The sequence below is a fragment of the Camelus bactrianus genome, chromosome 7 (assembly GCF_048773025.1).
Source record: "Camelus bactrianus isolate YW-2024 breed Bactrian camel chromosome 7, ASM4877302v1, whole genome shotgun sequence".
NCBI lineage: Eukaryota > Metazoa > Chordata > Mammalia > Artiodactyla > Camelidae > Camelus > Camelus bactrianus.
The window spans coordinates 55,531,147-55,544,922 of record NC_133545.1 but is presented as its reverse complement, the minus strand read 5'-3'; the positions used below and the strand labels follow the sequence as shown (position 1 = coordinate 55,544,922).

At 36.8% G+C, this 13,776-nt stretch overlaps 1 protein-coding gene across 7 annotated transcripts in view; it reads right to left on the bottom strand.

Annotated features, from left to right (window-relative positions):
* The window catches only part of THSD7A (thrombospondin type 1 domain containing 7A), a 557,221-nt gene that overhangs the window by 32,046 nt on the left and 511,399 nt on the right, over window positions 1–13,776 (bottom strand). For all 7 annotated transcript variants that reach the window (XM_074367426.1, XM_074367427.1, XM_074367422.1 and 4 more), the window contains 2 exons: window positions 5,461–5,639; window positions 1,280–1,413 (listed from right to left, as the gene is read on the bottom strand). In XM_074367426.1, coding sequence (XP_074223527.1) covers window positions 1,280–1,413; window positions 5,461–5,639 — 313 coding nt within the window. The remainder of the gene's footprint in view (window positions 1–1,279; window positions 1,414–5,460; window positions 5,640–13,776) is intronic.

Sequence of the window (13,776 nt, the reverse complement as noted above, 5' to 3'; positions counted from 1 at the left end):
CATTAACCTGTCCCCCACCCCATTCATCTTTTCAAGTTCCTTAAAAAGTAACTTGAGAGTTCAGGTGGGCTTTTGAAAAAAGAAACAGATTATTTTTGTTGGAGGCAAAGTTTTACATAGTGTGCCAAGGTTTTATCATACAAATGCTAACTTGTTCTACTTTCCTATTGAGACAGATTAAGAATCTTACATTCATGGAACGTTAGGTCATGAGTGAAAATGGGATTCTTCACAACAGGAGCTGTCACATTTTGGATGTTTTCCTATTTGTCTCTATGGTGTGTCACTCAGCAGAGTTAGAAGAAGGTGTTAACAGTTAAAGAGTGACTAGAGACTTGGGTCTCAGTGCCATCTCTGTCACTTTACTAGATGTGCGTTCTTGGTACATTACTTAGTACTTATGAATGTACTCTGTCAAGCGGAGATAATAAAGCCTCATACACTTGTCTCCCAGGTTCCAAAACCCTTAAAGATCATACACAGATGCTGTAGGGAAAATATAATGAGTATTACACCTGTATTGGGTTTTAGGGAATTTCTATGTATATGACAGGGTCTCGGTCTGGAGAAACTCACAGGATTTAATGAAGGTGACAGAGATGTAGAAAGGGTCTTTCAAAGCAATGAGGGGTATGTGGGGTATTACAGACAAGGCTGCTCCACAGAACTTTTTCTATGATGACAGAGAAACTGTGCCGTCTCACAGAACAGCCACTAGCCACCTCTGGCTATTGAGCACTTCGAATGTGTCTAGTGTGACTGAGGAGACACATTTTATTTAATTTTAATTAGTTTAGATTTAAAGAGAAATAGCCACACATGGCTAGTGGTTACCCTACTGGATGGCGTGGCCACAGAGTGGCACGAGCCAGCTGGGGGTTTTTACAAAGGTTTCAGGGAACAGGTGAGACTTTTCTCAAGTTAGCCAGTTTGACATAAAGGGGCAAGAGTTTATAAAGGATTGTCACTAAAATACAGTTAGAACTATATTTGAAATTAAGAAAAAGGTTACTAGAGCTGGAAAATCTGCACTGAGTCATCTGTCATTCAATATGCAGCTCTTTCCCCTGAAAAACACCTTGAAGCAAAGCTTCCTGAATCAGAAGGCTGAGTAGCATAAACTGCTGCAGGGAGCAGATCCCCTCAGAGCCTCCCATGAACACAGACTCCCTAAAAATAAAACTGGAGACAATCTTATCCAGGAGACTGGGGAGGAGGGCAAGCCCATGCCGGCCCCTGTGAAACTGGGTGGTGCCTGTGCCATCAGGCTTGGCCTCACCTCACTTTCCGGGTCTGCACGCCCTCTCCACAGTTGTCCCGCATGTTCACGAAGGTCACCTTGCAGACGCTCCACGGCTCCGTGACCCATATGTACTGGTTGCAGTCGCTGTGGCAAGGGACGACCTCATACACCTGAAACACACACAGTGCTCAGCGACCTCCCCCCACGGAACCCGACCACGGCGAGTGCGAACACTTCCCATCACAGCAATCACGATAGTCTTGTTTAGCTACTCTCAAGCCTCTCCTTTATTGTTCATTATTCTAAAAGGGGAATGTAGAAAATCTCTGGAGAGTTCTAGCAGTAAAGGGCAGGGCCGGCTGCGCTGTGTGCTGCTGCTCCTTCATCGCACGGTGGTTGTAGATCTGTCCTCACCGATCACGTCACACATACTCTGCCCTTCCCTGGACTGGCCCTCACCACACAGTACTGTAACTTCCTGGGCCACACGTCTGGTTCACAGCTCTGTGTGACTTTGGTATTTAGCCCCAGGTGCTCATGGGTCAGGCATTCTACAGAGATTTGTTGACTAAGATGAATGAATGAATAAACGAACTGATGACTTACCTACGCATACACAAGTAGCTGTTTTCAAATACACACAATTTGGCTTGTTTGCCAAATAAATATGTATGCCAATAAGAATTTACATTTTTTCTATTCCATATATGAAACTAAATTCAAAGATAATTAATATGAAAGAGAGCCATCTTAAAACTAATTAACCCTTATTCATTTAGGGCTTGGAAGCAAGGTCTGAAGTTGGTCTCATATTACACAGCTACAGACCAAGGCAACGAGGGCCACGTGGAACAACGCAAGCTGTCTGTGCTCCAGCGCCCACAAGGGCTTGCAGCCCAGGTTTAGGGTGGTGTGGCTGGTTTCAGGATCTTTAGCACAATGAACCAGTTATGCTCTTTCTTCAATGAGAAAGAATAACCAGATGGATGGAAAAAACAGATCAAAATCCACTGCAACAGAGCTGACTCAACCATAGAAAAGTGTCTTTTAAAATCATTTCAAAATCTATGATAATTCAACCCTATTTCCTACACACACACACAAATAGTACAGGAAAGTTTTATATAACTCTTTAATTTCAGAAATTATAGTGTTAAATACTCCTTTGGAGCCATCCTATTGGGCAAATTTTAGTGGACTAAACACCCAAGCAAAGTGAATAAAGCTGACCTACTCCAGCTAGGAATAAAAAAAATGCACTGTTAGAGTAAGAATCTACACTGATTGCCACAGTGATCACCTTCGCTCTGGGTGTTGTATTAAAACAGGACTAAATACCACCGGCTGAAACAGTGCCCGGCAACTTGCAGAGAAGGAAAAACTGAAGGAGAAACACCATCTTTCCTAATCCTTTGATGGCTCTCATTTTAGTCTCTGACACAGGAGTGAATACACACCAGCTCAGAGTGCCCACCTGCCGCCACCTGCAGCCCACCTGCCCCTTCTCCTCTCCCTCTGAGGAGCAGGAGACCATGAACAGGAGGCCTCACTGCCTTTTCCAGGCCGGTGACGTGAAGCTCGTTCCCCCTACGCCTGCACCCTGATGTTAAAATGAGAAAACACATGGAACATGCTAGGGAAAAAAAAGGGAACAGCTGCAGAAGATAAATGTTACAGAAAATATGACGTTTTTCCCTGTAAAAGATAAAAGAAATAGCAGGAAGAGAGTCAGGAGTGAAAAAGAAGAAACCGCAGCACTCTATTATGAAGCATGAAGTTTAAAAGTTCTTACCTGGGCCTGGAGTAGTGTTCAACAGGGATGAAGCAAAAGGAGAGAAACAAAGAAGTAAAAATGTCAGTATACTCAATGAGAAGAACTCATGTTCTAAGTGTCAAATGTTATCCATAGATAAAAGCCTTTTTTTAGGGTAAATGATAAGGCCATTTTTCTTAGCTCTTGAAAGAGAAAAACCAACTTTACTGTTGTTTAAAATTAAGAGACACAGTGGGGAGGGTATAGCTTAAGTGGCAGAGCACATGCTTAGCATACATGAGGTCCTGGGTTCCAACCCAGCACTTCCTCTAAAAATAAATAAATAAACAAACCTAATTACCTCCCCCCAACCAAAAAAAATTTTTTTTAAATTGATATGCACAAGTGCGTATTGCAAACAGCACAGTCAAGGAAAGGATTAGATGGGCAGGATGAAGAAATCTCAGAAATCTGGGTAAACCTCCGAATACGTATCATAGAGAACTGACATATGACTGTAAATATCTTGTGGTTCAAAGTGTGAACGGACTATCTATAGACTGATTGACCAACTGATTAATATGGTGATCTTAATCAATCCATCCACTTGTATTTCTTAGGAAATGAGGATGTGCCTCAGTTGGAAAGTGGAACCTCAGAGATCATTTAAGGCACAGTACCGCTGATTATTTCTTGGGGAATGCGTAACTGTAGTAAAAATCTGTATGATTTATGGTTTTCAACATTTACACAGACCTTTGCATATTCTTTACTTTCCTCACATTTTACTAACAAATTGATCCCTAGAAGTTTGTATTTTTAAAATGTAGAGTATTTATGCTCAGAGACTCAGGAATCTACTATTTCTTGTTTTAGCTTTGATTTTTCAGCTGTTAACGTCTCAATATGCCACTAGTAGTAGGCTGATAACAAGTATTCAGATGTCCTTATCATACTCTGCATTAGATTAAATCAGAGTGACAGAGGCATGGCTTAGGTTAACAGAATTTTTATAGCAAAGACAACTTGCGACAATCAATTTGAACTTTTTCAAATTCACTGTTTAAAAAATGCTGAGGTAAACATAGCTCATTTTAATTTAAATTCTGACTGGCTGTAGACATACACATATACACACTAAAGGAAAGAAAATATGTAGAATTTATTGCAACCATGGATAAAAATTTATTAAAATTTAAATTTATTATTGACATTTCAAGATTTAAAAACTTGTAGAAAAATATTCTTTTGTATTAGAAACATTACATTTCACTTATTCTGTCTCATCAGGGTCATGAATTTTCTCCTTTGGAGATATTCACCAGGACAGAGACACCCAGTCACCAGCAGATGGCAGGAGAGCAGTATGAGAGTCACCTTCAGTTATGCCTAAGGGCAAGTTCAGCAATTTTACTTGGGGGAAAAAACATTTTTTCAGAGTACTTTCTGTGCAATTTAATTCTCCATTTTCTTGGTCCTCAATCCTTTTATTCAAAAGTTATTTTTATTTTCTCTATAATTTACTTTTGTTGTGATGAATACATCTGGGTTAATTTGGAAAGGCAAGTGTGTATATGGGTAAACAGTGTGTCTGAAGATCAAAATTAGACAATCTATGTGTGTATGAAATATATCTACATATTTAAGGCAGGTTCACACATATGACTTGGCTCATTTGTGACCTGAGTTTCAACATACATCCTAACATCTACACATACTGTATGAAATTTCACTCTTTGTTAAATCACATGGAGGCTAAACATGGTAATAATTGTCTAATGCATCTTATATTACATTAAATTAGTCCCAATTCCCTCCATTAGATCTTTCACTTTTTATTTCCAACGGAACACGAGCAACAACTATGAACAGCAGCTAACAAAGTATGCATCTGAAGTCAAAGAAAGTTCCAAGTAAGACTGAAAAGGCCAATGACCAAATGGACAGATAATATAAGGTTACTTTGATGCCATCTTTGTATTTCTTTCTTTACATATTTTATAGCAAACAAATTTAAATAAATGTACAGAATATATTTCCCACTCTTAGACCCCAGCTCATCTATTTTCTTTGATTTTAATTTATGTAGTTGGTGACTGAGGTGTCTTTCTGAGAGTCTAGGGCATCTACAAGAATGACACAATCTTGCTCCCTGTAGATAAATTGTTGTACAATTTTATAACGGATTAAATACCTTGACATTATTTCAAAGGTAGATTTCATTTTTACTTCCATTGAACTATATTTAATATGCATATATATGCAGGAGACTAAATCTCGTGAGAATAGAGATCATGTATCTGATTTGGGATTTTAATAATTTACTCAGGCATTGTAAAGACAAAATGGGTCAAATTTCTTCTTCAGGGGTTATTATTTATTATTCTCCATTTTGGATAAAAAAAAAATCAGATCACTGTGCATGTAAAAAATACTTCAAAATATTCCCAATGGTAGAAGATACCTGGTTGACGTGGTCCAGTTTGGGGCACGGCCTTCCTCCATTATAAGGTTTTTCTCGCAGCCATTTAGACCGGACCTTCACGCCACTCCCACAGGACTTACTGCAGCGAGACCAGTTGGACCACTCGCTGAGCTTGCAGTCTGAGGGGCAGGGGATGATGCAGGCCTCTTCAATGTAACCTGAGTGAGGAAAATGAGACAAGAGCCATCTCCTCCACATGTCACTCGCCTACCACCACCCACCACCCCAGCTCATTTACAAGGTCCAAGTCTGACTTGACAGCAGCATGCAAATGCAGGGATGTCTCCGTCGTTAGGGACTCAAATAAAATTCTGTAGGAAGATGACATACATACAGCGACTCTGTTAAAATAACAGTTGAGCGGCTGCCATGTGATCTGCTTAGGATTCACGCTCACCATACTTCAACATTTCTGACTTTCTGACAGCTCGTGTTTAATTGACAATAACCTGTCTGCTGCCATATCATTCTTATGCTGCCAGAATGATACAGTAAAAAAAAAAATCATAAGTTTCTACAAAGTCTTATCTGTTAATGTCACACAAGTTCAAGTGTCTGAGTCCACATAGCATTCTTCCTCAAGAAGAAAGCCAGACCGTCTCAATCAATATTCAAAAGGAACCATTTAACTTAGCACCTTATGTTTCCCCTTGATTGAAAATCAAGTCTGATGAAGAAAAATGAAAGATGATAAATAAATAATGCCTCATATTTTTATACAGTGCTGTCAATTTCAAAGTGCCTTCACATCTTGTATTCATTTGGTTCTCTTGAAAATATCATAAATGTTTGGGGCAGATATTGATGTTCTACTGGACAGATAAGAAAACAAATACAGAGATGACTGACAAGTGCAAGGTCACATAGTAAGAGATGGAGACAGGTTTTCTGAGGTTTAGTCCAGTACTCATTCCATCAAATCACACAGTCAATTAACTTAATAGTCTACAGATTTGTTTTGAGAAATGGGAGCATTTTCCTTGACCAGTCCCTCACTACCAACCTGGCATTTCACAGTATCAATTTATCTCTATCATTCTCAAGGCATGTATGTGAAAAAAGCAAAATTCCTTTGGTCAAGAGTCAAATGTTGGCTTCTGTAATGCTCTGACTGTGGGGAGGGGTTGTTCTTGACATAAGGAAACACTCTGCTCTTACCATTTTACATCAACATCAATGATTCGATTTGGAAAATGATTATAATGTAAACAATTTATACTGGTATCTCTAAGTAGTTTTTTTTAATTTATTGAGACATAATTTACATACTATAGAAGTCAGCTCATGTTTTGCTCTTAAATATATTCACTGAGTTTTGCAACCATCACCACCATCTAACTTCAGAACATTTTCTTTATCACAGAGAGAAACCCTAAACCTATTATCAGTCACTTCCCATTTTCCCCTCCCCTGCCCTCTGGCAACCATTAGTTTATTTTATATCTTTAAGAATTCACCTATTTTGAACATTTCATAAAATGAAATCAAACATTAACTTTATTCTTTTGTATGTGATTATCAAGTTATCCCAGGTCAATTTGTGGAAAAGATTATTTTTTTTCGGATAGAGAGCCCAGAAATAAACCCACAAACTTTTGGTCAATTAATCTTTGACAAAGGAGGCAAGAACATACAACGAAGTAAAGACAATCTCTTCATTAAATGGTGCTGGGAAAACTGGACAGCTGCATGTAAATCACTGAAATTAGAATACTCCTTCACATCATACACAAAAATAAACTCAAAATGGCATAAAGACTTAAACAGAATACAAAACACTATAAACTGCTTAGAAGAAACCATAGGCAAAACATTATCTGACATAAATCCCAGCAATGTTCTCCAAGGGCAGTCTACCGAGGCAATAGAAATAAAAGCAAAAATTAACAAATGGGACATTATTAAACTTAAAAACTTTTCATAGCAAAGGAAACCATAAGCAAAACAAAAAGACAACCTACGGAATAGGAGAAAATATTTGCAAAAGATGAGACTGACAAGGGCTTAATCTCCAGAATATACAAACAGCTCATACAACTTAATAAGAAAAAAAACCCAATCTGAAAATGGGCAGAAGACCTAAACAAGCAGTTCTCCAATGAAGACATACAAAAGGCCAATAGGTACATGCAAAAATGCTCAGTATCGCTAGTTATCAGAGAAATGCAAATCAAAACTACAATGAGGTATCACCTCACACCAGTCAGAATGACCATCATTCAAAAGTCCACAAACAATAATAAATACTGGACAGGGTCTGGAGAAAACGGAACCCTCTTACACTATTGGTCAGAATGTAGTTTGGTTCAGCCGTTATGAGAAACAGTATGGAGATTCCTTAAAAAACTAAAAATAGACTTACCATGTACTCCAACAATCCCACTCCTGGGCATATATCCAGAGGGAACCTTAATTCAAAAAGATACATGTACTCCAATTTTCACAGCAGCACTACTTACAATAGCCAAGACATGGACACAACCTGTATGCCTATCAACAGATGACAGGATAAAGAACTTGTAGTATATTTATACAAAGGAATATTATTCAGCCTTAAAAAAGAGTAAAATAATGCCATTTGCAGCAACATGGATGGACCTGGAGAACATCATTCTAAGTAAAGTAAGCCAGAAAGAGAAAAAAATACCGTATTATATCACTTATATGTGGAATCTAAAAAAAAAAAAGAAGATGAACTTATTTATAAAACAGAAACAGACTCACAGACATAGAAAACAAACTTATGGTTACCAGAGGGAGAAGGGGGTGGAAAGGGATAAATTGGGAGATTGAGATTTACAGACACTAACTAATACATATAAAATAAACAAGTTCATACTGTATAGCACAGGGAACTACATTGAATATTTTGTAGTAACTTATGGTGAAAAAGAATATAAAAATGAATATATGTATGTTCCTATACATATATTCCTGTTTTTTTTCTTTTAGCAGGTTTGGTCATTCTTTTATTGGAAGCATTATGCTGTACACCAGAAACTGACACATTGTAAACTGACTATACTTCAAATTTACTGCATAGTATTTCCTAGCCTTGCTTTATAAATTACCTGGAACACATCTTTAAAGTACAGGTTTTTGGCAACCATAGACATCATGTTACAGTTCACTTAGGTTAGTGTCTGATTTTTCGAAATTGATATATTTTCTTGTGTTTATTCAGCACGCCCTCTTTCTTTTAATTGAAAAATTTCTGATCAAGGTAATTGTAGATTCACGTACAATTGCAAGAAATAATATAAACAAGTCCTTTGTATACTTTCCCCAGTTTCCTACAATGGTCACTATAGTGTAATTTCAACCCAGATACTGAGATTCATACAATCTATTCAGTCTATTCAAATTTCACCAGTTTTACTTGTACTCATTTGTGTGTGTGTGTGTGTGTAGGACTGAAATTAGGAAACTCTGTTGTAAGACACAGGAAGAACAAGTAAAATCTGGGTGAAAAGTAGATTTGGGGCATCTTTTTCTATATTTTATCTCCTATATTTTTGTCAAAGATATATATCCCCTATTTTAAACTTACTGTAGTCTCCATACACAAAAGTGCATCTTTCAAAAGTATAAAGTTCACCAAACACACCCATGAAACCATACTCCAGGACCTTCTTTTGCGTTGGCTTCCAATCACTACCTCTTCAATTACCCCGATTGCCCACAATCTAGAATTGTTCTACTTAAAAAAAATTTTATGTAAATGGAATACAGTACATGCCCACACACGCTAGCCTTCTTTCACTCTACAGTGTGACGTGAGATGCATCCACACTGTTGAATGTGGCTGAAGACTGTTCATTCTAATTGATGCAGAGTATTCTATTGTGTGACCGTATTATGGTTTATTAATTCATTCTATTGTTGGTGAGTTTTGGGTATTTTTCCTTGTCAAACCACCATTAACTGTACCGCTATGAACATTCTAGAACACGTCTTCCAGTGAACATGTGTATGCATTTCTGTTGGGCTTATTCCTAGGAGTGAATCTGATGCCTCCGAGGGTATGCACATTATATACGAGCAAACTGTAAGTGAAGTATAAAAGGAGACTTTTTTTGAAAGATGAGACCATGAATTCAGTGTGAAGAGCAGGATTCTCAAAAGTGGGGATTAAGTCTCAGAGAATCTTCAAGGGGGCAGATGTGCCAGTTGGGGCTTTGCCAGCTGTGAAACACTGAAGACAGAAAGAAGATCTAATGTTGAGTTTTGAATGTATTTCTGATACCGAAGGACGCTTCTGGAGTAATGGTAATAATCCAGAGGAAAGCTCCAAAAAGAACTGAAAATGTACTTTACAAGGGTGTTTACAAAAATTTTGAAAAGCGTAACTATTCTTCAAATAGATTGCCATGATCTACTTAAACCTTCTACTTTGACTTTACTTATGGTTTGAGGTGGGGAAACAAGCCCACTTCACTATTTCAAGTGAAAATAACTTTCAAATCACATTCTCTTTTTCAATCAGCATAGCCAGTAAATGAATTTATCTACAACAGTACGAGATACTTAAAACTGTAACTCCTGATAGTGTCAGTAATAATTTGGGTTTCATAGTAATCGTTTAGAATAGTAATAGAATCAAAGTGAGTCATCTCCAAATCAAAGACATCTATGACCAAATAGAAAAGCATAATGAATTTTAAAAAAATCCCCAACTATTTCCAAGTATTATCGATAGCTTTGATAAAAGGACACTAATATTTTCAAAGGTAATAAGTTACTGAAATATTTCTAGAAGAACTGCATTTTCTACCTTGCTAAACATCAAAATGACTGCAAAAGTTAACCTCTAACCTTTCGTCATTCAGTAATTGTAGTTGAAAGTAGAATCACATGACCTTTCATGTCACTGCTTCACAGACTAACAGACAAGTGGAAATCCTTTCTTACCATTTTATCTATTGAAGTACGATGGCACTGGTGAAATGTATCATGTCTGACTGCAGACTGATTCCATTGTATTATTAAGTAAGCAGATGTAAAATTTTTATGTCTGATCTTCCAATAGAGTATTGCAAAAAACATTTCTCAAATGAAAATCTATTAAACTGCTGAAAGATACAAATTAGGCACTGAGATAAAGATAAAACTGCAAGAGAGTATAATGCTTAGCGTTCCATTTTAATTTTCTAATGTGTAACAACATTCAATAATTGCCTGTCATGTTTATCTAGTACAATTAAAATCCTTAATGCTACCAGTGAACTGCCAGATGAGCATTCCCCTGCCTTCTCCACTAAGATCATTTTTGAGGGCAATTAACGCCAAACAATCATGGGGGATGGAAAGACAGAAATATCTGAAGTGTTTTAAGGCTAAATAAACGGCTGGCATCTTGAAGCAATTTATGGTTCCTGAGGAATACTGGAAGAAAATAAATGACTTCACAATTAGGGTGTTAAAACTTTTAGTAGCTCAACACTGAGTATGACACATGGAAAAATCAAACTCCTGACTTCTGATTATATTTTTGTATCTATATCTGTTCTGATTGCTACCTTCAGGTTGAAATGAATACAAAGCACGAGCAGGCTTAAAGTAGCAATCAGAGGACTTATCACCTCATTCATCTGAATTATGAATGTGCAGATAAAGTAGCTTTCAACAACCTTCACAATTACTATATTGTGTTGTTGAAAGGTGCACTGTTGACAGATTAAAGAACTCATTTTGAAAGCATGTGGGAAATGTTGGTTGGTTCTGATTTACAGCTGTGTGAATGAGCAACTCTGGCACTTTGTCTGAAATATCTGGACTAATCTCAGAAGTGACCTCAAAAATCTCTCCTGCTTAAATGTGTATTACATGCACATAACTGCAATTGAAAATGAGAACATTTAGCTAGATGTTTATCTACTGTGGTTCTCATGGATTTGAAAATATTGAGAAAATTCATTTAAAAGTATCTTCAAAATGAACAGAATATTCTTTTGTAATCAAATCTTAAGAACTGATAACTTGATAACCCTGGGAAGCCAAACTAGTATGCATATATCCAAACTCCTATAATCAACTGCTCTACTCAAATTCATATATTCAATGTATGAAAAGTTATGAATCAACACTGGGCAATTAAGATTTTCATAGTCAAGTGTTCAGGTAAATTCATATAACTACAATAAAATGTTATTTTAGGTTTATTTATATTTACTTGTTTTATATACACCTGAAGGCATATCTCTTCATACCCGCTAAGTATTTACAGATTTTCTCAGAAAACTTTAACATTGGTGTTAACTGCTGTGGGATTCTGCAGTTGCTGCTATTCCAATACTGGCAGCTCATCCAATGACTAGGCACCTTCAGATTCAGTTAGTACATCCTGATGGTGCATGAACAAGTTCACCATGAAGGCCATTTTTTAGAATAAACTCTAAAAGTCTGTGTTGTATAATAAAGAATGTGGCTGGTCTTTTCCCCTGATTCCTAGGAGGCAGCCTCTGAGCCCTGAAATTTCCTGAGTGATGATGAGAATATCTCCGTGATTTATTCATGGTGGCCCTTCTGGACTATGTGTGAATTTATGCTAAGAAGATATCTTAAGGAGGGGGATGATTATACCACAAAGACCAACCACGTGTTTAAATGGTTGGGGTTTTAAGCTGCATGATATCCTCTCAACCTCTGGTGAGGAGAAATTGAGTTCAACTCAATGATTCAGTTACTTATGTCTGCATAATAAAACTCTGGACACAAAAGCTCAGGCTGGTAAAGCACATCCATGGGCCAAGAGGGTGATGCCCCTGGCTCCATGGGAGACAGCACGGAAGCCTTGTGTGTGGGACCCTCCCAGACCTCGCCCACGTGTCTCTTCTGTTGACTGGCCCTGATTTTTATCCTTTTGCTCTAACAAAACTGTGATTATAAGTATGGTGCTTTCCTGAGTTCTCTGAATTACTCTAGCAAATTACTGAATTTGACGGGGCAGTGGGAATCCCAAATCTGTAGCCATTTTGTCAGGAATAAAGTTGACCTGGAGACCATGAACTTGTCTGAAGTGAGAGCAGTTTCACAGAGGACTAAGCCCTTAACTGTGAGGTTTGGCCTAAGGTAGTTAGTGTCAGAACTGCATTATACTTTCACATGTATATCTTATTAAAAAAAGAAAATAACCATATTTATGCAAGAACCTGTATCTATAGTTTACTTATTTAACCAAAATAAAAAATTCAGCAGTAATTACATACATTAAGGCATTAATGGGCTTTCTTCCCAAATTTAACATTTATAATTTTAACTAGTATTATATTAAAAATCAGAGAAACGTTCTAAAATCTCACTTTGGAAACAAGGCTTTGTCAGCAATATAAACGTATTTGACAGAATGTTCAAATTACGAAGTAATGAGAAATAAATTAACATTGAAATTTATTAGAGTGATTTACTTTTAACTTGATCCAATGCAGGGCACTGTTCTTTCAATCAACAAAAATCATGTATTACATTTAAGTATTTCCAAAGGATGATCTTTAAACACTAGTTTGTTAGATTCTAATAAGCGTTAAGCATAACTTTTACAAAAAGTGTTCTGTAGTGAAGTCAGTTGGAAAATTGTTGTATTAAACTAGGTTAAATAGGTTTCTTTACCCAGAGTTTTCTTTCTGATAATATGAACTATGAATCTCTGGAGAATGACTCAGACACTTAAGCCTATACTTATTAACTTTTTCGTATAGCTTCTTACCAGACCAGTGAGAAACATATCATCCAGACAGGTTGTAACCATAATGCATTAAAGTTGGATTCATGTTTTGAGCTGTACAGTTTTCTTTTCTTAAAAAGTAGATCTTTTTTATGTCCATTTCCAGATATGGAAAAAAATGCAAAACTAAACAAATAAAACTGAAAACTCTCCAAACTTAAAGTTTCTTCTTCTCAAATTATTTTATACTTTAAAGTTTTAAAGCGTTAAAGACCAAAACTATGGCAAAGGGATGGGGAAACCGTTACGCAGATAAACCTCTTGAATTTAAAAAAAACGACTATTTTAAAAAACTATTTTGTTTGTACATAAACAAACTAAAATTTCTTGTAAGGGCTAAACTGCCTTCAATGTGACTATGAAGAAATGGGATAAACATAGAAAGTAAACACAAGTAGAGATTCTCCTTTCAAATTTAACTTTAAAATGCCCACAAATGTGTTGTGTGCTCTCAGGTTACTTTCTGAACTCACAGATATGGCTTATGTCTAAAACATAATGCCTTCTTCGTGCATTTATTAAAAAAAATACATTCCTTATGCGTAAGTATTGTTCACTACATGACCATTTTG